The 26,882-nt window shown below is 44.7% G+C and overlaps 1 protein-coding gene across 11 annotated transcripts in view; it reads left to right on the top strand.

Annotated features, from left to right (window-relative positions):
- The first annotated feature begins 10,218 nt into the window (after positions 1 to 10,218).
- Positions 10,219 to 26,882, top strand: part of cacna1ab (calcium channel, voltage-dependent, P/Q type, alpha 1A subunit, b) — a 127,596-nt gene continuing 110,932 nt past the window's right edge. For 4 of the 11 annotated variants that reach the window (XM_056371577.1, XM_056371581.1, XM_056371580.1 and 1 more), the window contains exon 1: positions 10,224 to 12,685. In XM_056371577.1, the coding sequence (XP_056227552.1) occupies positions 12,387 to 12,685 (299 nt within the window). In that variant the 5' untranslated portion in view covers positions 10,224 to 12,386. Of the gene's footprint in view, positions 12,686 to 26,882 lie in introns of all 11 variants that reach the window. The other 7 variants (XM_056371576.1, XM_056371584.1, XM_056371583.1 and 4 more) reach the window with 4 other exon arrangements.

Below are 26,882 nucleotides of genomic sequence, written 5' to 3'. Positions count from 1 at the left end.
TGGATCAGAGAAAACAGGCTGTTCTTTCCCCTCCCTCCCTCGCTTCCTTGCTTCCTCTTCATATCCCATCTCCTCATCCTCTTCCTCACCCTCTCACTATCTCCCTCTCTGTCCCCATTCTCCTCCTTTTCACCTTCCTCCACCTCCTTATCGCTCCCTTTCAATCGCTCGCTCCTCGTCTCCTTTTTTTTTTGTCATTTCGCTATCGCTCTTCTCTCACTTCCTATCTGACCTTATTTGCTAACTCCTCTACATCTCTCCTCCTCAGCTCTCCTCCCGTCTCTTTACCTTCCTCTCAGATGCTTTTCATCTGAGAGGAAGTTTTTTTTTTATTATTATTGTTGCCTTTATTTGATAGTGAAGAGCGAGGAGGCAGACAGGAAACATGGAGAGAGAAGATACGTGGCATGTGCTATAAACATTCGTCCGCCTGAACGCTCCCTTTTCCTCTCATTTTTAGCTCCTCACCTTTTGTTTCTGTCCTCGTTTGGTCACCTCTCTTTGCCCTCCCTACTTTCCTGTGACCCTTTTCTCTCTTTTCTCTTCTGCTCTCCTCATGCGGTCACCTCTCTTGTCCTTATTGCACTAATTTCTTCTTTCTCTCCTCTGGTTTCCACCCGATTATTAATTCACCATCTTTACTTTCCTCTCGTCTTGCCTCTAACTCTTTTCCGATCACGTCCGCAGCAACCACTTCATGTATTTGTCTACCTTTTCTTCCTGATACCTGTACCACAATGCATTTGGCAGAAGGCAGGGAAACCACCTGGAGAGATGAGGGCTCAGTCCAACATGCAGGACTATAAATAGACTAAAACTCCCATTAGTCTGTGGTCCACCTGGCCTAGCTTTCTTTGAACAGTCCCGGTCTGGGAATTGAACCTCAGCCCTTGTTTTTCATGCTCCCTGCTAGATTTATAGCAGGATGCATGCAGCACTACTTTCTTGAGGAAACAGTGCTTACCACACGGTTCTGCTCTCGAACCCAGAACCCACTGAGACATGGATGATGGTTTGCAAACAAGGTTGATATTGATGTAGGTAAATAATTGGACCCTGGTATGGGGGTTTCACACATCCACTCTTGAGTCTCTGGCACCAGCCCTAATACCAAGGGGTATTACGTCCATCACCAGCTGTGCTCGCCCTTGTCGTTGCATCGCAAAGTGCAGCTCCTGTTGCCTAGCAACCTCGACAACATGTAATGTAAAAAAATTTTTCTCAAAATTTGAGGTTGTAAGGCCCTTGATTGTAACAGTTGTGCCGTAATGTAATATATACATTTGAAAGTGCAGTCCTCAGGCTCTCTGTTGGAGTTGTTCGCTTTCATTACAGGCGCGCAATGAATCTTGGGATAAGTTGGAAAAGAAAGACGCATTTCTCGTGAGCATTTGAAGGAGCTTTTGAAACGAGACGGTCTAGTCACGCCACTGTGACGCAATCGGTTTTGAAATGCAGCTTTGCGAAACAGGATCGGCAGCAAAATCATTCCGACGAGTTTTGAGACACTTGAAAGGATCCGCATCGGTTCCATTGTTTGTAGTCAAGTGATGAAAGCTTCTAACATACCGCAACCTCATGGTTATTATTGTAACCATGACAACAAAGGTCCACTTACCTTAATGAAGTAGTAATTTTAATACTACTAATACTGCCCCCTGGTGGCTCACCTGGTCGAGCGCGTACCATAAGAAACATAGTCCTGACCGAGTCCAACCCGTGTCATCCCCCCTCTGTCTCTCTCTCACTGTTGCTTTCAGAATAAAGGCAGAAAAGGCCCAAAAAACAAACTTAAAAACTGTCATCCTGCTGATTGAGATGTCTGATCTGTACTTTTTTTCTAAAGGAGTATTTTGTCTTTTAGTTCGGAGGACTTTGAGGTTTTGAAGCAGTTCAGTTTAACCTTGTTATGTAGAGCACCAAGAAGTAAAAGTAAAAGAGGAGAAATTTAAAATCATCCTTTTCACTGCAAAGCTACTTCCTGGTTTAAATTAGACCGAGGGCCCAGTTGTGTGCGCGTGCAATTTTCTGGTCCAAAGAACAATTACCATGGAAAGCTGAGGTTCATTCACCTGCTTTATCTCTTCCAGAGGATTGCTAGTTGTACAGTGTTGACCTGTTGGTTGCAGGTGAGTTGACCGCAGCCTTTCAGTATTAGATGTTGTTCTGTAATCGTCACTGCAGCTTCACTTTTGGTCGTTGTGTCCTCGGTTTCAGAAAAGTCCAGACTGATAGAAAAACCGGATCGAGGCCCGGCGCTCTCCAGACCCTGTTCTGGACCCCAGCTTCATAAATGTGCACAGACGACACTTCTGTCCCGGGCGAACTGGGGGCTCATGCAGAGCTGTGGCTACGCTTTTATGTCAAGAGAGGAAAAATTGCACAAAATACTTCTGGGATTATCGTTGCTTTGTCCTACTTCTCTTTTTATTTATTTATTTGTTTGCAGGTGGAACTCTGCGTCTGTGGCTGTGAATACGCTGTTAATCATTTAACTGGTTTGACGTATTCATTGCTCCGATTTACTGAGAGGAAATAGATAATTACATGAATGAATTCGGAAAAATCTGACTGTAGGTGACTCAAGGTAGAGCGTCTCACCTTCGGGATAACCTCACGTTAAACAGCAACGTAATGGATGTGGATGTGTGTGGGATTTTGTGTGTTTGAGGTTCGGGTTTCCTGTGTGACGTTCGAGAAGGCAGCACCCCCTACCTGCGTTTCTCCTCCGTGTTTATAAAGATAAATATCATTGGGTCCGTCTTTATTAAACTACTGTGCGGTGAAGTAGAAACCTCTCTGTCTCTCGGTGTCCGTCTCTCGGGCTGGACTGTATCAACATGTCCGATTAGTCTGCGTTAAGATGCTTAATTCAAGCTGGACACTGAGCTGACCCACTTAGGTTATCTAACTTCATCCATCTACCTTTTCATCTCGCTCCTTCCTCCTCTCGCTTACCCTGCTGCATCACCTTCTCTGTTACAGAATATCTGTGTCATGGTGGATCATTGACATTCATTCTCCACCTTTTTCCTTTCTTTTTTTTTTACCTTACAGTCATTCCTCTCCTCTTATACAAAAAAAAAAAGAAATGACCAATTAAACTGTCCATCTCACGCAGAAGACAGAGCTGATTTTGAACGAGAAAAAGACGCCTAAGGGGAAAAAATAGTGGATCTTAGCATCGTCCTGACTGCGCTCTTTAATCAGTCAGCGCACTGGGTGTCATAATTCACTCACTCACAGTGAGGAGCAGCAGTTCCCACACTACAGCCTCTTTAAAATGACTAATCATGATGTTTCCTCCAGTTACACCTCATCCAAAGTAACCGTAGTAACGCCAATGATTTTTTAGGAAGACTGACTACAGACTGCAGGTCTGTTCAAAAAGCCATGATGGAGGAACATTTTAGGAAAAGAATTTGATTATGTTAAAAGGTAAGTTCATTTTCCTCTCGTGTGTGTGTGTGTGTGTGTGTTTGTCAACTTTTCAGTCTCATTTCTAAACGTAGCTCTGTTTTACATCTGTCTGTACATTGAAACAAAAGTTACTACTGTAAAGTCGCCTCTGCAGAGGAGAAAAAGATGAAAGGGTTAACTAAACAAAGTCTTATTTGGGTTAATTCTCCCGTAAATTTCCCGCGTATCCGACTGGACGGTTATTACAGCCCCTCGGTGGGTATTAGACATCCTGGGACATATGGCCTTGACGTGCTTGACTTGCCTTTCCGTTGGCCGTCCCTCAGACTCTGGCAGGTTGCCACACATTGTGCTGCACTGAGACGAGCACTCGGGGGTTTTTCTCCCAAAAGGTTTCAGATCTTGGCTTGACCTGTGAGGCGTTTTAGACGTTATATTCACTGGTGGTTTTCAGCAAGAATGCTTCATATTGCTCTGAATATCTGCCCGTGGGTAAAATAGTGTTTTTTTTCTCTCTCTCTCTCTCTCTCCCTCTCTCTCTCTCTCCCTCCAAGCTGCCACTCCCTAACATATGAGTGAAAATTATTTCACCTAGTGGAGTATATTATTGTTGGGTTAGGGTTGGGGGGGTGTGTGTGTGTGGGGGGGGGTGGTCTTAACAATAATAAATTACACCTCATTAAAACATTGAAATTCACAGCATAGAATAATAACACTTGGCAACTAAAGACCTGTGACTTAAACAGATTAGACGACATTACTGCCCTTCGGTTAGAAGGGACATGCGGCTCCAGGTGCTGCAGAAGTTTCTCCAACAAAGTTTTGATCGGTTTTTGATGATTTTGTAATTTCTAAATCTGTAGATTAGTGTGTTTCATGGGAACCATACTTTACTTAGTGATAAGATCCAATCAGGAGACAATCTTGGGTGTCTGTGTCATTGTTTCTGAGGGTTTTTTCTGTTTCTGTTTGTTCAGGCTTAAACACAATTTATGAAGCAACTAAAACATTTTAGTCTTAGCATGAATCCACTTTGCTACGTTTACGTTGGAGTTTTCGAACCCCCGTTTTAGTTTGATAACGCTGGGGTTGCATTTTAGTCTAGACAGAAACTCAAGACACAGACAACCTTTCTGATTGGTTCTTATCACAGCCACCACGTATCATTCTCCCGATCTATGTCTTCCGCCGCTGTGACCGCTTTATACCCGCTAGTTACTTTCAGTAGCTTGTCGTTCGTTAAGTAAGTCAGGCGCATTAGTATGGACAGAGATTATTTCTGACACAGATCTGAAACGCCCGCGTGGACCGAGATCATTTTCGTTACTCAAACGCAGTAGTCTGGATTACAGCTGCACGATTCATCGAAATATAATCGAAATCGCAATATGGCCAAGTGCGATATCCAAATCGCGGGGGCTGCGATTTTTATGATAAAGGTAAAATGTGTCACAGCATTGTTGTGTTTTGTTAGCACCATTAGCGTTGTGGTGCTACAGATCCTATTCTCCAGACGTGTTTGTTTGGTCCGTTTTTAAATTTCAATCCAACTGAAATCACATATCACAATACCTGTATATCGTGCAGCGTGTGGATGTAGCCTTCGTGAACTCAGCCGCTGCTACGGCCCTCCTCTGCAACCTTTGACCTCTTGATCCCCCCCGTCACTCCTGATGCTCACAGTGTGACCACAAACGATACCGCACGTGTGAACAGCAGTGGACTCACGGCAGCCTTGTTGTTTAAAGCCGTTATCACTGACATCCAGGCGTGGTGTAAAAAGACTTTAGTAACAGTAGAACTTAAGAACTGGGTTGGATAAGCACCGACTGTATTAGTAGCTGTAGGTGCTCAAGCATTGTTGGTGTGTGTGTGTGTGTGTGTGTGTGTGTGTGTGTGGATGTGTTTGTATATTCAAGGTGATCTTAGTTATTTTTACCCTCTGTGAGGTCGCGACGCAGTTCATTATAAAATATGAAAATTCTCTCCTTCTTTCACAGTCGGTTTCTGTGTCTCTGATCTCAGTCTTTCTTTTTCCTGCTGTTCCCTCCCTCCCTCCCTCCCTCCCTCCCTCTTTCTATCCGTCCTATAGTGCTGATTCTTTGACTAGAATGCTTACTCCACACGCCAGAGCCGGGCCCATTAGCTGAGACCAGCACACTCTTCTTCCTCCTCCTTCTCCTTCTCCTCCTCCTCCTCCTCCTCCTCCCCCCTCTTCTTCTTCCCTCCTGCATTCCTTCTCTCCACTTCCATTAACCAGCCAATCAATTAATACAGGTTGAGTTGGCGTGAGAACGAGCCAAAAAAAGAGCAATCCTCTAATTAGCTTGGACGCTACATCAGCTCGCTATATCTTTCTGCCTGTCTGCATAACCCCCACCACCACCACCACCATCACCACCATTCTTTCTCCCACACACACACACACACACACACACACACACACACACACACACACATTCACACTTTGCTTTCAAAGACGCATCATGTGACCATAAATGCTCCTTGTTCTTTGTCTCCGACACATGAAGTCCAGTAAAACACAGCTAGTCAGCATTCATGAGTCAAGTATTTAAATTGTGTGTGTGTGTGTGTGTGTGTGTGTGTGTTGTTCTCACAGTTGCCACAATGCTGCTGAACTGGTCCAAATTGATGAAACTGTCTCGGTCCCTCTCCAGTAAAAACACCGTCGCTCTGTCCATCATCAGTCATGTGATCAGGATTTTGCTCTTGTACTTTATCTAGAGGCTTTAACTATAAACGATTCCTTAATTTAATGTATGATGCCACAAAAGATGACAAACTGTTTGCTGATATGTGATTTCTTGAAACTAATTTACAATCAAAAAAACAAAAACAAAAAACAGGTTTTAAATTATCGCCCCAAAAGAGAAAATGCTGAAAACTCTGTTGTTTTGATTTGCAGAGTTCATTTATTCTCATACAACAATAACTATCGATTTATATTGTCGGCAGGTTGTTGCTGATTATTGCGTGTGATGCCATTTCAGCTGCCTTCGTAGTAAACTGCATACTGATAGTTTTCTTCCTTAACCACCACAGCAGATCTATTAGTCTATTAATTATTCCAGTAGAATGAAGCAGATCTGAAGTGAAGCTGTCTGGCTCCACCACTCCGGTGGGAACAGACTTCCTGTTCATTAAAACAGTTTCCAGCATGTGCTCTGTGCGGCGGACGGTTCACAACTATTTCATGTATTTGGTTTTTATAAACGCACTCTATCCAATTACAAGTATGCAAGGGGTTGTCAAAAAAAAACAAACAAAAAAACCCCCAAAAAAGCTCTCGACAGCAATTTAGTGTCGCGCCTCCATAGACAGCAAAGGATGAAATACCTGGACTTCTAGTCACTTGTATGGATCAAGCTCCAAAAACACTTCATCCTGCACTTCTCATGATTTATGTTGATAGCATCTTTTCATGAGCCTTTCAAACCGACGTCACTCTGACATGATGTGTGATGATTTTATGTTCTTTATGAAAAGAAATATGAAGCTGCAATCACAATGGACCTGTCAACACTCTTTATACCCATTATATACAATTTTATCTGCAGCTCCACACGGCTTTTGGATTGTTGATTTGGTCAGGGCTGGAAATCTGCTCTAACAATCTGATCTTTTGTGTGTACTTCACTTATTTTACTTTTAAAGTATTTTGAATTCCAGCAATATTTATTGTAAAACACAAAACTGTCATTTGAGTAGTCACTGAGGAGAACGAGCTGCTGTCACTCAGATGGAGGAGATCTTTTCTGTGGACCTAAGTCTGTCTGAATCCTCATTGGTCTGAGGAAAAACAACCACAGCAACTTATAAAAAGAGAATCGTGTTTATTTCCACTTAAAGTTTCCTATCATTTATGAAACAATAGGATTTTTTTTTTAAGTACTTTACGCTGAGAGGATGCCACCATTTCTACTCAAAAGTAAAATCTAATTCTGGAATAAAACTGTTGGAATTCACATTGAATATCCTCAGTCAATCATAATGTTTATTTAGGTTTTTTTTTTTAGTTGAGTTGAGTTGAATTGTCCCTCACCCTGCTGAGTTGTCTCCCTCTCTCCTCTCATTCTCCACCTCTCAGACAGCTCCGTAGCTTTGGCCTGCTGAGTGAGATCAGAGGGGGGGGATAAGGGGGAAGGAGGGGGGCGTTGTTTCAAGGGGGAGGTGCTAGGGCTTCCTGCGGGGGTTGCCTGTGTGAACGCTCCCTGAATGACAATGCTGCGCATCAGGGCCTCAGCACGACTCTCTCTCAGCAGCAGCACACAAACACACACACACACACACACACACACACACACACACACACCCACACACATACACACCCACACACACACTCGCAGGGAGAGAACCTGGGAAAGCTGCATGGGCATGCAGCAGCAGCAGCAGCAGCAGCGATAACAGAAACATGCCATCGTGCTAAAAAATGAAAAGGAGGACGAGAGGAAAACGTCTCGAGCCGTTACCTTCTTCTCCGTCCATCCTCATTATCAATAAGTGATGGGGGGGGGGGGCTTCTTGTCTTCTCACCACAGCATGGTTTCCCATGATCGCACAAATCACAGGCAGGCTTGTCCACCACCACAACCACCACCAGCACCCACCCCCCCACCATTTCTCCACCACCACCCACCTCTTCCCGACACTCACTTTCACTCTCTCTCCCATGCTGTTAGTAGCCGCCGGTCTACGGGAATCAAATTCCGAGCAAATCCAGTGATGCACACACGTTATGACGTTGAAAAGGCATCTTGTAAATAATAGCAGAGCTCTGAGACCACTACAGCGGGTCGGTTATACACACTGCGTGACCTCAGGGTAACAGTTGAGCCCAGTCAGAGCTTTATAAGAGATAAATTACTCATACTGCATTTTCGGAAAAATGTACCAAGATCCATTTGAGGCAAACAAAAAAGGACAAAAATGGATTTGACAGTGTAAATGGGATTTATTTGAACCATTTTATTTATGGCCAAGATCGTTTTTCCCAGTGTCTATAACAACAAATACACTCAGCTGCCGCTCCGAAAAGCCCAGCCCAGAGGAAAGGGTTTGTCACATGTAAAAAACTCAGGTACTGAAATAATGAAAAATGTACATGTGTATCAGGATTGTTGAAGTGAGGAGAAGCTGGCAGTGAAGCAGTGAAATGCACAGCTCCAGCAGTTCTAACAAAACACTTTTGTAGACGTTAAAAACATTATTTTTAAGTGGGTTTCTTGATTCTGTGTCATGTTGTCATTTGTAGTTGGGTTTTACTTGCTCAAACCTTTTGAAAATGTTATTAAATGTTGAGAAGCGCAACCTGCATTTTCTGCTTGTTTCACATTTGAACATATTCTGGGTAAGAATTTGACGAGAAGGAAACACGGAGAGAGAAAATAGGGGTACATGTAAAAAATTAAATACATTTAACATCCACACCACCAGGTTATCCCATCACAAAGTTTTGCAAGACTTTGTTGACTTCTTCTTAGTCTCGCTGTTTGCCTTCAGATCCGTCCCGGAAATCCACCATATGGCCCCACTTTGAGTATTCCACTGCCTAATTTTTAGAACAGAATCAGACCTCCAAATGATGGGTGGTTACCTGCCAAAGTAGCTGGTAGAGGAGACAAACAGCGAGCAGAACTCGCAAACACTTCTCAGCGTTTAACAGATGGCCGGAGGTACAGTAACCCACCCTGATGCACAATGGAGGTAATCTCTTCCAAAGGCGTGCAGGTGGTGCTCAGAGCTTCATGCTCTCGTTTCAGCACTTTGGACAGCGCCACAAGGCCTTGGAGAGATGTCAGTGGCTGTTTCAGGACCAAGGACAGCGTCAAAGTGTTAAAGTGGCCAAAGGTGGTGTTTCTTTTTTAAATGTCTTAGTTTCCATATATAACTATAAATAAAAAATATCTAAAAGAACCAGTTTGAAAGGGATTCTCTGGCCAGTGTGTTTTTTAATTTTTCTTTATGGGTTTTCACTACGCCCACCTCCCCCCGCCCTCCTCCCATCTCCACCTTCATTTTCCCTGTTCTGGAGAGGTGACAGCTTGGTTGGTTTAGCCCAAGCAAACAGCTTGCTGAACTGCATCAAAGACAACTCAGATGCCAGAGCCAGACTGACAGACGGCTTGGAGGAGAGGGGAGGAATGAAGGGGGGATTTAAAAAAAAAAAAAAAAACGTCTCAAAATAACAGTAAGTGCTCAAAAAAATAAAACCCATGATAGTCCAAACTCTCCTCCTGGCTGTGCAGATGAAATGTTGGTCCAACTTAGTTCATTGGCAACATCTTTTTTCATGAATTTATCAGTTGAGAAAAATCTACAAAAAAACAAAACAAAACATTGGCTGATGAAACAACTTTCGGAAGTCTCACAGTTATCTCGAAAATCTCATGGTCAAGCTAAACACATGGAGCATTTTTATTATGTTGTCCCAAGGAATCCCATTTGAGTAAAATTAGTTGGATGTGTCTGGTTACAGGATTACATAACTGTCAGATGGGGGATAAAAGTGAGGACATTGGAAACATTCATCAGAAATGATCATCCTTGTACACTCTCCAACAAAACCTGAAAGAACCTAGCTCTGGTTTTACTGGGAGGGACCCCCTGAAATCCTCTGGAGACCAAAAGTGGCCCCTGAATCCCACTGTGATCCACTTTCATCCCCCCCTCCCTTCAACCCCTCTTGCTCGTGGCAAATAAGCCTTCTGTTAGGCCGGGTGTGTTTGAGTAAACAGTGAACGGGGCGAATTGGACTGTGCCGATGGTGATTGTGACACTTTGCCTCCACGAGATAAAGCCCGCGAGCAACTTCCTCTCAAGGGGCCTCAGTTTGCTGGAACCCAGCAGCTATAGAAGGTCCGACATTGGCGACCAGAAGCCTGTGTTCAAACGTCCTGCAGCCACAAACTATCAGACCTGGATCACCAAACTATCGCCTTACAGAAATCTGAATGTCCTCTGGCCCTCCAGCCACGTTCGCCTGCTCTTTATTAGGATGATCTAGATCCCGCGTGGCTAAAGGTAAGGCTAGCAGCCGTACCTTGCCATACCCAACTGACGCCCGCGCATCTCCGTCGTGCGCTATGGGGAGTGGGTTGGAGTGGGGGAGGCTCCGGGGAGGCGCCGTGCGTCGTGCGCTGCAAGGCTTGGCCACGGATCTGCGCGCGGCGCTCGGTTCCCGTCAGACTGATCAGATGCTCAGCGCGCGGCTCAACCCCGACGGCTGACTGAACGCACGAGAGCCAGAGAAAGAGGCGCTCTGCTCGTCGGGTTTTCTTCGTTTACAAGGCTGATCTCTACGGGAATACAGCCTCCGGACCGACTGCGCGTTGGCTCACGTCCCCCTTGGGGGTCGAGGGAGGAAAGAAAAAAAAACAGAGAGAGGGGGGGTAGAAAGAGAGAGAGAGAGAGAGCTAGAGAGAGAGAAGAGACGCTGGACTTGCTGGGGCTCTGCGGGGTTGACCGCCTCTCTCTGGTTCGGGGAGCCTCGGGGGCGATGCTGCTGGGCGGGGATGATACACGGTTTCTGCCCGGTGGCGGAGGAGAAGATGCGAGCCGCTGCTACAACACACCCGCACCGCCGCCGTCTTATTTCCCGACCAAGAATTGATGATGGTGATGATACTGCCTCCCCCAGTGATCTGCTTCTGCTCCTCCGGATCCTACTCGTGCGGGATTCTTGTTCTCCAGACCTTGGATTATAGATGATTGTTGTGGACATTATTTTTTCTTTTCATTTCATCAATTTCTTTCTTTTTTTTGTTTTTTCGTCGGAGGGAAGTGGCGGGGGGAAAAGATATAAATTGATAGATTGAGGACCGGTGTATTTTCGTCTCCAAGTGCGCGCAATCACGCCCAAAATCAGTGACCGACGCCTTGGTGAGGAGGAGGGGGAGGAGGAGGAGGAGGGGGGGGGATGCCGCACCGTCCATCACCAAATATCAACAAATGTCACCAGGCTCGGATTTCGGGGAAGCCCCCCTCGGTTGGCGTTTGCGTGTAACCCGAGTGGCGTGGTGGCAGTGAGAGGTGGCGGCAGCAGCAGCAGCGGGGATATCTGCCGTGCCACATCAAACATTGCGGATATATGGCACAAGAAGAAATGAATTATTAAAGATTCCACTCTTATCTATTTCTATTTTTATCGCGCAGAAAAAAGGGGACCTGGGGAAGGGGAAAAAAAAGAAAAGACAACTGCAGATCCTGTCAAGATGCACTAGGCTGTTGTGAGGGGGGGAAAAGACGCAGTCTCCAGCTAGGGTAGCCTACTTAGTGGAGATGATTGCAATATTTATTTAAACACACAGCTATGCATCCTCATCGCATGCATTTAAGGTGATCGATTTGTTTGCCTATTGAAATGCAAGAAGCGGCTCACTCCTGGAGAGGTTTTTCCCCGAGCAAAATCAAATGAAAACAGGATGCCTTCCTTTTCGGCGGAGAGAAACCCGCGGAAGCTGCTCTGACTAAATCCAACATTTTTGACAGTTTTCTCACCCGCCATAAAAAAAAACAAAAAACAACAACAACAACAAAAAAACAATCGTGTTTTTTTTTCTCCTGCCAGAGAATTGATTTGCCAGAAATTACATAAACACATCAGCTCTGTTTCCCATTCATATTCCAAACACACGATCAGAGACACCGTGCGCTTTCCCTCTCCTCTCCTCTCCCTCCCTCCCTTCTCCTCTCCTCCTCCCCTCCCTCCCTTCCTCCCCTCCCTCCCTCTCTCTCCACACTCAAATGGAGGTATCTTCTCGGCGCTGAAGATCTGGGAAAGAGACACAGATAGATAGGAGGAGAGAGCGGCCAGAGAAACATCCAAACCCAACTCCATTCTGCATGTGTGTTTGGAGCCGAGGCTGATGGGGTGGTGGCATGTGGAGGTGTCACTCTGAGGTTCCCCCCCGGCTCCTTCCTAACCTCTGGCGTTTGGTGCTTGCAGAATGGCGCGTTTTGGAGACGAGCTACCCAACAGGTATGGAGGAGGAGGAGGAGGTGGTGGTGGCGGTGGTGGCGGGGGTGCCGGCGGACAAGGGGGGCCCGGCCGCGGCGGCAGCAGGCAAGGGGGGCCCCCCGGAGCGCAGCGGATGTACAAGCAGTCGATGGCCCAGAGAGCCCGGACCATGGCCCTGTACAACCCCATACCCGTCCGGCAGAGCTGCCTAACGGTCAACCGCTCCCTCTTCCTCTTCAGCGAAGACAACGTGGTGAGGAAGTACGCCAAAAAGATCACCGAATGGCCATATCCTTTCATAAGCTATGCCGAGAAGCCAGCACCAAGGTACTGGGGGTTGGAGTGTGATGTGGTGTGTGGTGAGTGGAGTGGCTCGGTGTTGACTCAGCCAACACCTGCAGGATGAAAGTTGTGGTTGCTGTGGTGATTTGCACTTGTGTTTTTTTTATTTTTATTTTTTATTTTGAGGCATTTTATTGTGAGATGTTACATGGTATGTGTGTGTGTGTGTGTGTGTGTGTGTGTGTGTGTGTGTGTGTGTGTGTGTGTGAGACTCTTTGCTGTGTGACTGCTACATGACAGAATACACAATCTCACCTCACGTTGGCTTCCCGTGTCCAAACCTGCCGGCCTCAGGCTGCACTGCCACTGATGGAATGAAAGATGATGTTGATGATGATGATGCTGGTTGTCATGACACCAGCAATCACAATCACCGTGGTGAAGCTGCTGGTGACTGAGATGCGTCTTGAATACGGCATTTAGCTCAAACCTGTTAGTGACCTGCGTGTGTGTGTGTGTGTGTTGAAGCTATAGTTGTAGTCAGAGCTGAGTGCTGATGTCAGCATTATGAAGGCTTAAGCACCATGCAACCAGAAGGGAGAGGAAATGACTCTCATGCTCTCTCTCTCTAATTACTACTGACCATATATGGGCGGCCAGTGGCGGCTCTACAGGCCGGCAGTGGAAAAGGCTGTAATTGTTAGGACAGGTCGCTCCACTGCTGTTACAACCTACAGCGCTCTTCTCCGGCGTGGCGCTAAGTCCTGGTTAAAACTGTTAAATCTAATGTAGAGTGTTGTTTCAAGGCTCATGGGAAATTTTTTTTTTTTTTTTTTTTGTACGTTTTGGGCATTTTTACCTTGTTGTTTTATTAGACCATCAGTCCAGAGCTGACAGGAAATGAGAGGATGACACACAAGCAAAGGTCCCGACTCCAGCCGGAGGGTGTTACCAGTTACATATTCATTGTCTTGACCCCTAGGCCACCGGGGCTCCCCAGCCGGGGCCGCTGGAGCCTCCAGAGGTCTGCTCACTTTGATGGCCGTCCAGCTCATGTTCTGCCATTTTGCACCAGTGTCATGGGAGAAACCTTTGAGTGAGATTTTTATTTATTTATTTCTCTAACAGCAGTGGTCACTTCACAGACCTGGAATAGAGTTTAACCAGAAGACGTAGCGTTAAAAGAAAAAATAATTGACAACAGGCATTCTGGGAAATGTAGGAACCATCCAAAGTAGACATATAGATAATGTGCTGGTGAGATGCGTGAAGGGAGGAAGTATATATATCTCCAGCTATTTTGACAATCGATTCAACTTTTTGAGTCGTTTTTCAAGCGAAAATGCCGAATATTCACAAACTGCAAATTCTCCGTTTCTGCTTGTCTGTGTTTCATGTGATGATCAATGAGAGATCTTTAGGGTTCGGAGCTTAAGTCAGACAAAACCAGCAATTTGATGACATCCCCTGACGCTTCAGGGAATTTTCTTCTCTTTTATCCACCAAACGATTAATCGAATTATCAAAAACGAATAATAAAAAAGGTGAAGAATTAATACGGAAAATCTGCAGCATTACTTCTCATTTACCATAAAAGTTACAGCACTTTTTCCCATGTTACATGTTTTTATGGTGATTTGTTCTTCTCACCAGTTTGCGTTAGTGGTGTTGATGCAGAGGCAGTTTACATGGCAACATGGCGCCCACGTCTCGCTCGCAGAGAGAGAGAGAGAGAGAGAGAGAGAGAGAGAGCTGCCTCCATGCAGGTCCTTTAGGGTGATCTCACATTAACACTCAGTTCAGTCAGTTAAATGGTAAATTAGCATTTTTATACACAAGATTTCAACTTGTATCCATGATCACAGGAATAAACTGTAGGAAAGAAAAAAATAAATATATATATATTAATCGTATTATTTGATAGAATATCTAAGTTAATTGAATTGAATGCATGAGTTGAGTGTCAGGGAGAAGACGCGTCACTTCTTCTCATATTGACGGAGAGACTACAGTGACCTCCATCATCAGCTGATCTCACACACCTGCACTTTATTCCCTGAGCGAGTCTGATATTGTTTATTAGCAGGTGTTAAACCACGTGAATGATGTGAGAGGCAGGTTGGTCACATGATGAGAGAGAGTGTGTGTGCGTGCCTGTGTGAGGAAGAGTGCGTTTGTGGTCATGGTGTTGTGTGTGTGTGTGTGTGTGTATGTGTGTGTGTATTACGTTGAGTTTGATCACCAGGAAAATGCCTCAGAAATGGCAGAAAATGTGAAATTAACCAAACCACAAATTAATAAAAAAAACCTTTCCTTTCCTTTCCTTTCCTTTCCTTTCCTTTCCTTTCCTATATAACATCATGTCGTCTGATGTTTCCTACCAGTGTACCAGAGTTAAGAGTACAGTTATTTTCCACACAGGCCTTTAATATGAAAACAAAACTTACCTTTCCTGTTTCCTGTGTGTCTGTCAGGAAAACCTATGAAACCAACAGCCGAGTCAACAAAGAAAGAGAATTTATTTTATTCCAAATGTGATATAAGATATAAGATATCCACATGCCACCTGATATTCTCTCGCTGATCGAAACACTTTTGGACTTTTGGAAACAAAACAAAACAACAGGGTTTTACTGGTGGAGAGGAACTGCTGTGTTTTGGCCGAGAGCCTTTTTTAAGGTTCTTCTTCTCTCTGCCAAAATGTTTTGGCTTTTCTGCAGAAATAAAAACATTATTAGGAAATCCATCAGTTTATAAAAATAGCTGAATTCGTTCTCTCTCACTTTGCTCACGTTGGTTGTGAAGTGAAATCACTTTTCTTCTGGAGGTGAATGATTTTCTACCTTCACCGCCAATTTATAGATATCTCTCTCGTCCAATCCAGAAAGTGCGATGTGCCTATGCGTCATTAGGGAGCAGGTTGTGGTGGATGCTGGACTTTACAAAGATCAATCAATTCATCTTTATTTGTATGGCACTGTTCATACGGGTTAGCGTAGCTCAAAATGTTTCACATGTGACTGATGAGCTAAAACGAAATAAGAAAGCTGACAATGAGCTACAATAAAATAGATTCATAAAGCTGTAATAACATAAAAAACCATATAGGAATATGATTGTAAATGAATAATAACAGGAGAGTGTGAGTCCTGCTGTTGATGATGGAAATGTCCGACGCTCAATCGAGGGTTTAGAGTTGACAGCAAACGTTCAGCATAAATATTTTGCATTGGCAGTAACACAAATATAAAAAAGAAATGTGATCAGACTGGAATTATGTTCCTTAAAAACATATTTTTCAGATGAGTTTATGAACGTAATTTTTTTTTTTTTGGAGACAAACATAATTCCATAATTCCAAACATATCGACCGCTTCCTGCGAGCGTGAACGGTTACTGCATCGCAGATCGCCGTCAGATATCCTGAGGCTCGATTCGGTGCCACCTGAGGTCAGACCTTATTATCTTCACTTGTACTTAACGGCTTCATTTAAGTATCCGGCCCCAGACACTCCTGACGTGGAGGCGGCTACAGAAACATCAGCGAGTACTGATTTCACTCGGAGAGAGAGAGAGGGCGTTTTTATTGCAAAAACATTTTCAAATTTAAAGAACATCCACTTCCTGATTTGAAAGTGAGCTGAGCATATCCCAGCATGCTGCCATCTGCACAGAGCCAGGCTGTGTTGGCTGGCAGGCGCTGTGGCTTCTTCCACCAGAGACCATGAGGACTTCATTATACCTCCCTCCCCTCCCTCCGCTTCCACTTCCCCATTCCCTCTCTCCCTCTCTCTCCCTCTCTCTGTACTCCTTTCATCTCTTCTCCACTGCACTTCTCCCCCTTTGCAATCCTGCTTTAAATCTTCTGTCCTCCATCTTCTCTCTCTCTCTCTCTCTCTCTCTCCCTTTTTTCTTTTCCATTTTGTCTTTACTCATCTGTCACTTTCAATTTGAGTCGGTTTAGATTCTGTAGTGGCGGTATTGTTTGTACAAAATGTAAAAAAAAAAAAAAAAAAAAAGAAAAATACAATTTGACAAACGAAATGAAAAACTAACATCAGAAGTTTATATCCAAATGGTGCAAAAATTCTCTGGAAAATTGGTAAAAGTTAATGCAAATTTACATTTTTTTCCATCCACTACTGTCATGTGAATATTAGGAATTAGGCACATCGTCGAAATGTGTTACGTTTATTCAGGTTTTTCCATTAATTTCTTACCAGTTGGAATCTTTTCTCTCACTCTTTCTCCTGCTGCTTCTCGGTGCGACTGTTCTCTCCCTGCACGACGTTTTCTCTCTTTAGTTTATTTCAAATCTGCTTTTGGCTTGACAAGAAAAGAAAGAATAGCATCTAAGAAGGTGATGGTATCTTTATATATGCCTCTCTCTCTCTCTCTCTCTCTCTCTTCTCTCTCTCTCTCTCTCTCTCTCTCTCTCTCTCTCTCTCTCTCTCTCCCTCTCCGTCTCTCTCTCTCTCTCTCTCTGACCATCTGTCCTGGGCGTTCGTTGTCTGTGTGGGTTTCACACTTTCCCGGCTGGGTTCTGGCCACGCTGCCGGGGATCATGTGAGGGAAAGACGTGCGGAGAGAGGTAGACGGTATGAGGCAGCGAGAGAGGGAGAAGAGATTAAAGACAGAGCCCCCCCCCCCCCGGTCCACCCTCCTACCACCCCCACCTGGGCCAATCAGGGAGGAGAATGTCACCTTTGCTGTGTCTCAAATTGGATCTGGTCAGCAGACTCACATGTACACAGTATAGTCACCGGTGTAGTGTGTGACGTTCGGTGTCCCAAATCAAACGCTGTCGGAAATGACGATCGCGAAAACACATGACTGTGATTGTCACCCGCTGAAAAATATCTGCCCCCGTGTGTCATGTGATATGGAAATTAAGCCGCCACGTTGTCGCCTTCCTTGGCCACCATTTTCACAAGTTTGGAAATACGTCAGTGGTCCCTCCCCTTCCGCTACACAGCCAAGACGGCGACCATTGAGGAGGGTTGTGTCCGTCGTTTTACACTCGACCTTTTGACTGTTTTGATCGAACCACAGTATTCCACAACTGGAATACAAACATTAGCAACGATAATGATAAAAAAAAGACGATTTTAATGATTAAATCATTTGTTCATCATATTTTTTTAATGAATTGTTTCGTCTAGAAAATGTCAGAACATAGAGATAAAAAGTTCCCAGAGGTTTTGTCGGACGCAAACGCTCCGAAACCCCAAAGACATTCAATTTAAAATGAAATGAGAACATAGAAACAGCGAATCCTCACATTTAATGCACCATAACCTCCAAGGTTTGTCACTTTGCCTGATAAATGACCCGATCTCTTATCAAAACTGCTGTTTTATAACTTTCTGTTGATCAATCAGCTGACTAATCATTTCAGCGCTGATGTAAATTTTATTGGTCGTCTCCAAATGGGGGTGTGAATGATCGGCTTCCTGCTTTTTTTTTTTTTTTTTTTTTTTTTTTTTGCAAATGTGTGTGTTTGATTGCTTGCGGTTGTTCACTGTTTAAAACACGTCACATTTTGATTCATATTCAGTCTTTAAAACAAGAAAGAGTTCAAGTTAAAGTTCAAGTTGTCTCCGGTGTCGGTTTCCTGCAGATGAGAGTCAAGAAGACGCCACTTTATTCTAGAAAAATCATCCACTTTTATTGATTTGTAGTGGAGCCGACAGATGGAGCCATTTTGGCAGATTGTGTTGATTATTTGAAGAAAGTGTGTGTTGTGTTGTGAGTCGGTTGATTTACAGTAAGTGCTGTAAGTGAGTTCCAGCTAATCAGATAAGGTGCAGATAAGAAGACTCGCACACACACATTTTGATTGGCAGCTACAGAAACATGTATGTGACTGTTGAAATCATTTGGTTTAACACTTACACATGCATAAACAAACATATACATGATGTGTGAACACACACACACACACACACACACACACACGCTTACACACTCACTAACAGATCAGCTGGTGGCTTGGCTTCATCCGTCTGGTGTGGAGCAAGCGGATCTGTTCAGATCAGTCACGGCTGACAACGGCTCTGATAGCTGTGTGTGTGCGTGTGTGTGTGTGTGCTTGTGTTTGTTTGTGGGTGGGTGGGTGGGCGGGGGAAGGTGATACTGTAACACCTGTTCAGCAGGATCACTTACCTCAGGGGGCTCTGCTGCATCCCAACACACACACACACACACACACACACACACACACACACATATGCACATATTCAGTGCAGCCCAGTGGTTGGCAGAAAAAAAGCACCATTTGGGACGTTCACGCTCCAGTGTGCAATCTCTCTCTCTCTCTCTCTCTCTCTCTCTCTCTCTCTCTTTATCCATCATTTATAATAATACAATCTGGGGACATAACGCTGATGCGATGATATTATCACAATAGAGCAATAACTGAAACACGAAATAAGTCGCCATCAAAACATTTCCAGAGTCAAAGACAAAAACAGGAAACAAACTCTTGTTCATATTTATTAACTATCAACTCAGATACTGTTGTATGTATCAGCCAGCTCCTTATTCTTATGTACACACATGCACTGTATAAGGTTACAGTGACTTCCATGAACCGAGATCCCATTACATTAGAATTGTTGGTGTTTTTAAGAGGAACTGTTAAAAATCTTACAACATTGGGGCGTGGTGTTTAGGACGCCCACCTGAGCGGCAAGTCTGCGGTTTGACTCTTTGCTGCGTGTCCTTCCCCTTCTCTCTGTCCCTGCATTACCTGCCTCTCTGCACCGTCCTGTCAAAGAGAGACATCAAATGCCCCCGAAAAAAAGAATCTAACAAATATGAAACACTGATAAAACTGATACCGTACACTTATAGTACACACCTGCATCAATGCACATGCACATCCTTACATTCATCCATACACACACATATACAGCATGTATATACGGCTGTCTCCCTCTTTACTCGATACAACATCCTGACAGACAGACAAGCACCATAGTAATGGTTGTTTTGACAGAACTCTACTCCAGATACGTGATCTTCACAGTCAATTCCCTCAGTGTGTGTGTGTGTGTGTGTGTGTGTGTGTGTGTGTGTGTGTGTGTGTGTGTGTGTGTGTGTGTGTGTGTGTGTATGGGCAGCCACTGCTCTGCATGTGTATGTATGAGGTCTGGTGCATATTATATGCAGCCGTGTGTCTGAAGGGGTCACGACGGGGCAGGTCGGCGGAGAAGTTCACAGAAAGACGATTAACTTCAGCCTCGTTAGTTGTTTTTTGATCAGAGTCGTTAAGAGATTGTTCAAGAGAAGAAGAGAAAGGAGAAGAGATAATGAGGAACGAGGGATGAGAGGGGCGTGAAAAGCATGAATGGAAGTTTGAAGTCGGGCAGACAGTGTACAGTCTGTTGCGTTAACTTCATCTCCTGCTCTCGCACTCTACGACCGGTCGTTTGGTCACAAAGTTCAAATATCAGTTTTTTCCAGTGAAGTTTATTTGAATAAAATGACCAAACTGATCGTCAAACAGCTGATTTGGTCCAAATTCAAAAATTCGTCAGGGGCAACCAATCAGCAAGAAGCAAGAGAATACTCATCACTCTGTTGGTCTACATTATGAGACTTAGGTGCAGCTACTAGAAGGAAAACAAATTATTTAATATCCACCACTCTGGAGAGAAAACACACCATATTTGCCCATTTAGAAGACAATATTTCTTTTCTGTGAAGTAGTTTTTGAAAAAGCAGGGGTCGTCTTATATTTGAAAAGTGTTTTTGCTGCTACAGAGGAAACAAACTTTTAGCGTCTTTAATGCAGAAATGAACCAGGGAGAAAATCTTATAAGATAATAACAAAACAAGTAACAACTGAGTTAATGCAATCGTTTTCAAATCCGTCTACAGCGAGTTTTTGAAGGTGGTGCAACGAGTTTCTGCTGCTACAGAGGAAATAAACTCATTATGAGTTCATGGCGTTTAATGCAGAAATGAACCAGGGAGAAAATCTGTCCCGCCAAGAATTACAGCTGTTGTCGATTGGTTAAAAAAGGCAGAAAAATGCTAATTGTCATGAGATAGATAAGAGAGAGAGAGAGAGGGAAATCGACTCGGTATAATCAGCTGACTAGTGGCCACACCCACTGAGAAAGTGACCCACCTAGGCAAACATTACATCGCCAAATGGCTGCGGCAGAGTGAGAGAATCACGATCCATGCAGTTCAAATCCATTCACTATGACCCTGTTTTACCAGGTTTATACTGTACGATACGGTGTGAAGGGTTACCTCAGGACGTGTCGCTCACTTCGTCAGTGAACACATTTGTTTCACTTTTCTTCTTGAAAATGTCCGAGCGTATTGTGAAACACCAAACTATGAAAATGTAGAGTCTTCGTCAAATACCGAACCGGTTTGTTGCTCTGGATCCAAAACAGAACTGGTCACCGGAGAGATGAGCAGGGATGCAGAGTAGGAAGAGACAGAAAGAAATAAGTGACGGAAGAGAAGGAGCGTAGAGAGCTGGACGGAGGTTGGGTTGGAGAAAGAAAGACGGAAGCGAAACAAAGACGAAGGTGCGGAAAGACGGCGAAAACGAGAGGCGGGGAAAGGTGGAGATGGAAGGAGACAGAAACGTGGAGAAAGGAGAATTAGAGAGCGATAGAGGTGGAGAGCCATAGTGTTTTCCCCCCATGTTGAGTCACTGATCTACATTCAATCTGCACTATGTGAATTATTGATTGGCCTTTAGCCAGCCTGTGTGTGTGTGTGTGTGTGTGTGTGTGTGTGTGTGTGCGTTGTGCTGAGATGCTTTTGCTGAAAAGCACAGTGGTGGCGTTTTCTTTTTTATTCTATTGATGGAGGGAGAGGGAGAGGTAGAATAGGGAGAATGGACCAGATTGAAACACACACACACACGCTCGCACACACACATGCACGTAGGTGTACACCACATACACACAGTCGTTCATGCACACAAACACACACAGGGTTGCTGGTGCCCATAAATACACACAAAAACACACAAACATGCATATACTGTATTCACTCAGCCACAAGCACATTACATTTTCCTGCTCAAAGCACACACACACAAGCACACACACACACACACACACACACGCACACACACACACACACACACAGAAGAAACCAACCTTTGAGGCAGAGCTCATATCTAAATACCAACAGGGAGGGGTTCAACACGCGGATGTGAGACTGATCCTCTCTAAACCAACACCCCCATTTCACCAGCCTGGATGGTTTCTTCTAAAGTATCTTCTCATTCAGGACTCACCCATTTGTAAAACGGGGGGGGGGCAGTTCTCTCAGTGCACCTGGCACATTGTCTGAACTGGCGCATCAGAAAACAGACGTGTGAGTGGACGTTGTTTCTGTATGTGGGCGGCTTTTCTATCTTTGTAAACTGTCTCATCTCCTGCCGTCCAGTCTGCATCTCAGGTGTCCAGGAGACGTCTTAGTCATCTTCTGAAAAATACATTATTTATTTTATATCGAAGCTTAAAACTATTGCTAGTTAGTTTTCAAAATGGTGGTCAGTTAATGTTTTCGGTAAAACCAGCACTTTGTTCCCGCTCTTCCTCAAAGGCACCTTGGAGGACCGGAGAACATTAAAGCTTACAGCCAAACTTACATTTTTATTTATATCCTGGAGGTTTTGTAGCGGAGAGAGGCGAGGGAGGGAGGGGGGAGGGAAGGAAGGAGGGGGGGGGGGGGGGGGGGTTATGAAATTAAGTGAAAAGAACATGACGTCCTAAAATGTTCACTTATGTGCTCCATGCAGAAATCCACAGCAGGACAGGGTCAGGTGGAGGACACACACCAACAGACACAGGAAGTCGTTCCACACCAGAACAGCTAGAGTCGCCATCTTCTTCCTCTGTGAAGAAATAAGGGACGTTTGAAATTGTGCATTGTCATATTAATAATGTAGGCTATCGATCAAGAACCATCTTTCTTTCTTTCTAATTAATTTGCACATTCATAATAATTCAAAGTGAATAAAAACAAAATACAAACATTTGTGTTTTACAAATATACAAAAAATACAAATGTACAAATATAATAACACAAAATATAGATTAATATAATATTAGATGTATTGATTCACATGGTACTGAACAGGATATAAAGTTATTAAAACAAGCTCCATCTTTACCAGCTGCAACTTTAAAGGGAGAGTTTGGGTTGTGTGACGTGGGGTTGTGTGAGGAACTCATCAATAGTCCTTACATTACCCACAATACATGTGGAATATTTTGAGCGGTTTATCTTCCCGTGAAAACGGCGCTTTCCTTTCCTTTCCGACAGAGCGCCCTGTATTAGCGTTAGGTGTGTTAGTGCGTAGGAATGTGGTGGTACAGCGGTTGAAAAGTGTAGCGCGACCGTATCGTCAGTGGGTCAAACAACGCAATAGAATAAAGTTTCTAACCTGTGAATCTGGTGGTAGATGAATATAATCTCACTGTTCTGATAAATTATGTGCGTGGATTAACCCCTTCACATACACCGGTGGCTCGGTATTGGTGTGAACAACCGAACATTTAGGGCTGAAATGATTATGATAACATGCTAGCGTCTCAGGTTCTCTGCTCTTCTTTGTGTGGTGGGATTATAATCTGATGATTGACTGAGTTTGGTAATTGGTAGTAGCATTTTGAAGACCAAAGGTGTATTCGATATGAACCGGTTTCAATGCTGATGGGATGTAAGGAATGGGAAAGGACGGATGACGGAGGTCTGGTTCAGGGGGAAAGAAAAGGACGAGGGCCATCCTCCCCCTCCATCCACGCCACTCTGCCTCTAATAGTTATTTTGCCAAAGTAATGAATGGTAGCGTCGGGAAATGATCACCTTAATGATCATAATTATTGTAATTGAGCTGCAATAGAACATTATTCGAGGTTTCAGATAGATAAGGAGAGGAGTGGCGTTTGCGATGTGAGGGGTGTGTGAGGTTGGGTGAGGACAGGAGGAGAAGATGTAGAGAGCGAGAGTATTACAAAAAAAGAAAAGAAAAAAAACGAGGAGTATCGACGCTCTCAGCTTCTCATCTTCCTCTCGCTTCATCTCTTCTTCTCCTCTCCAGCTCTTCCTGACTGAGCCCTCCCTCCTCGTCCTCCTCCACCTCTTCCTCTTTTTACACCCCTCTCAGCTCTCTTCTGTTTTCTCTTCCCTCCTCCTCCTCCTCCTCCTCCTCCACTCTCTCCCCACCCTCTCCGTTTTTACTCTCTGGCTGCTGTCGACTGCAGTGTGGAGAGCAGATCGGAGCAATGAGAGACAGAGGGAGAGGGAGAGAGAGAGGCAGGAAAAGAGATATGCAGAGAGAGAGAGAGAGGAATATGCAATGGAGGAGGGAAAAAGAGAAAGAGAGAGGAATGAAGGAGTAGTGACAGGCTCAGTGTGTGTTTGATCTGAGCTGGTTTCCTCCCCCCTGCAGCCCAGGGCGCCTCTCCCCAGAAACAGGGCCAAGTGCAGACATCTATATGTGTGTGTGTGTGTGTGTGTGTGTGTGTGTGTGTGTGTGTGTGAATCTACGCTACAGTCCGTGTGGGCAAGTGTGTGTAGGTGTGATTGCGGCTCTCGTGTGTTCTTGGCATTCGTGTGTGTGTCTGTGAGTGTAATGTATGCGTTCCTGTTTGTGCGTGTGTGTGTGTTTGTGTGTGTGAGCTTGGCGAGCGAGCGTATATCAAAAGCTAATTTGAAACTTGGTTTTGTTTCGCAGTACGGTCCCCAGCTGCTATAGGCTATTCTTTCCATTACCCATCATTCCTTGCTGTGGCTAAGTAGTGGAATAGGAGCGTGATTGCCTGAACCAAAGCACCTGTCTGTCTGTCTGTCTGTCTGTCTGTCTGCTGACGGTGCAGCTGCTGCGGTCTCACCACACGCTGTCACGATTTCCTGCGTGTAGGAAACATGTTCAGGTCTCTCTCTCTCTGCGAGACACACGTCGTCCACATTTATCACATTTCCGAGTGCGACGAGCAGGTGAATCCACCTGCTGGTGCATGTTGGAAGACCCAGTCAGTACAAATTAAAACGATCAGTTACGTTAATGATAGAAAAAGTTTTATTGTTAATACACTAATTTTAAAAGTGGTCGATATCTAGTTAATGTCACTTACGGTCAGTGGTCGACTTTCCAACCTGGTTAAAGGGATTTTAACTCTTTAAAGTGGCAATGAGACGTCGTCCTGTTGTTCTCACCACATGAACAGCGACATGTTACATGGTTGTGAAGTATGTTACCAGGACAGGACGGTGCCGCATTTTTCTTTTTCCAAGATAAAAAATAAAAATAATGAAATAGTGAAAAATAAGTTGTTTAATAAATCGTCATAAAAATATGTTGCATCATTACATCAATAGAGTTTAATAATGGTGGGTAAGACGAATAATCCCTCAGTGGTGATGGGAATCGGATCATCACCAAAATCACATGGACGCGTCCTCGGGCCAAAGGCGTGCCGATTAACAGACACGCAATCAGGGTTTAAGTGTAACCTTCTCTCAGTTTGGGAGACGACTGTGTGCAGCCCTCGTGTCGTATTGCACAAGTGGTGAAAGAGAGAATACGACTCAATCTTCTTCGCATTAACCTTTTAATCTGGAGAACATGCCAGCTTCTGGTGCGAGCAGGTGTGTGGTCAGCAGCGTGAGCCGCCGGGCGAGAGTCCCGGGATGCTGCAGCAGCATCAGCAGCTGCAGCAGCAGCCTGCCAATCAGCCTGACAACCGGTCTGCCACGTCAGTGTGTCACTTTGCCAAGCCAGGGGATTGGCCCTGTCACTCTGAGAGGGTGGGCCCTGGGGTCAGCACGGCTGTCAATCAACGGGGCCCCCGAGGCAAAGATGCTGAGGACGATGAGTGGATAACTGAGAGGAGGAGAGTCGTGCTGTGACAGAGGCGGGGGGGTGGGGTCACTCTGTCTTCCAACCTTCTGAGAAATAAAGTGATCTAGGTTTAAAGGGTGAACCTCAGCGTCCTGTGACGGTCTAAATGCTGCCGCTCCCGAGAGTGCGGACAAACATTTCCAGTCCTGAATAACTGAAAGAAAGAAAGAAACATTCTGTTCGTCGCTCCAGTCTTTGATCGTCCTGTAATTCATCTCAGTCTGACCAGAAGTGGGAGGGAACCTGAAAGAGAAAGGGAAGAGAAAATGGAGGAGGAGGAGGAGCTGTCAGCATCAGCAGCTGTTTGTTAAGCCACGCCCCTCTTGACCCCGGCTGGTGACCTCTGATGTCGTCCAGCAGGGGAAGAAGACGTCAAACGAATGTCTGTCAGCCGCAACACAGAGCAGGATCTCAGTCTGACAGGATCCATCGATAACGCCGCTCCTCTCTTCGTCCGTCCGGTCTAATGCACATTAGGTCTGATTGATAAATGAGACACTTTGTTTATTTTCGACAAAAGATCAAATTAAGAAGCTATACGTTAAAAATATTAACATTTTAATGAATGAAACTAATAAAAGGAAACTTTACAATCAGGCAAAGAAATCTCTAAGTCACCTGCGTTTCTACTGTGCACTTTTATTTTTTCCAAGCTCCTGGAACAAAATCATCTGCTCACCTTTATGTCTGAACAAGCTTAAAAATAACCAGCAAACTAAATTTAGAAAGAGCTCATGTGTGAGAATGTAGTTTGTGACTCCTGTCTGAAACCGGCAGCTTCACTCGGCTCGACTGGATCGTCTGAGCGGCGTCTGCACACGCGCTTTTATCTCAGTCTATCAGCCGGGGCGCTGCTACATTAGCCAGGGGTCGGCGGCGTCAATACACGGCCTCATATCTCCGGGTCAGAAGGTCGTCTGCTTGAACCAGAGAGGACGAGATGTCAGTGTCACGAAAGTCTCCCGGGTCTCCTCCAATCACAGCGCTGCACGGTGCTCGGGGGTGCTACAGTACAGAGAGGATGGAGAGGAGTATATTCCTGAAACTGCATCACTGTAATGCACCCAGAGCATCTCCAGAAAATATTTTCCTTAATTCCCCCTCCTCCACAAAAAAAGGAAATAAGCTGGATAAACAGATTTAAATTAATACTTTTGACGCTGTGAGAATTTCCATAAAGTCTATTTTCAGCTGAAAAACTGTGGATTCTTTTGCAGTGTCCTTTTCTTTTTAAAGATTCGTGCCACATTCGCAGCTTCAGACGGGAGGATGCGGATCGTATTTACTTTGCAGTGTCTGTCGTCTCGTGGCTTA

Source organism: Seriola aureovittata, chromosome 3 (assembly GCF_021018895.1).
Source record: "Seriola aureovittata isolate HTS-2021-v1 ecotype China chromosome 3, ASM2101889v1, whole genome shotgun sequence".
In the NCBI taxonomy this organism is placed as follows: domain Eukaryota; kingdom Metazoa; phylum Chordata; class Actinopteri; order Carangiformes; family Carangidae; genus Seriola; species Seriola aureovittata.
This window is presented reverse-complemented; position numbering and strand designations above follow the sequence as displayed.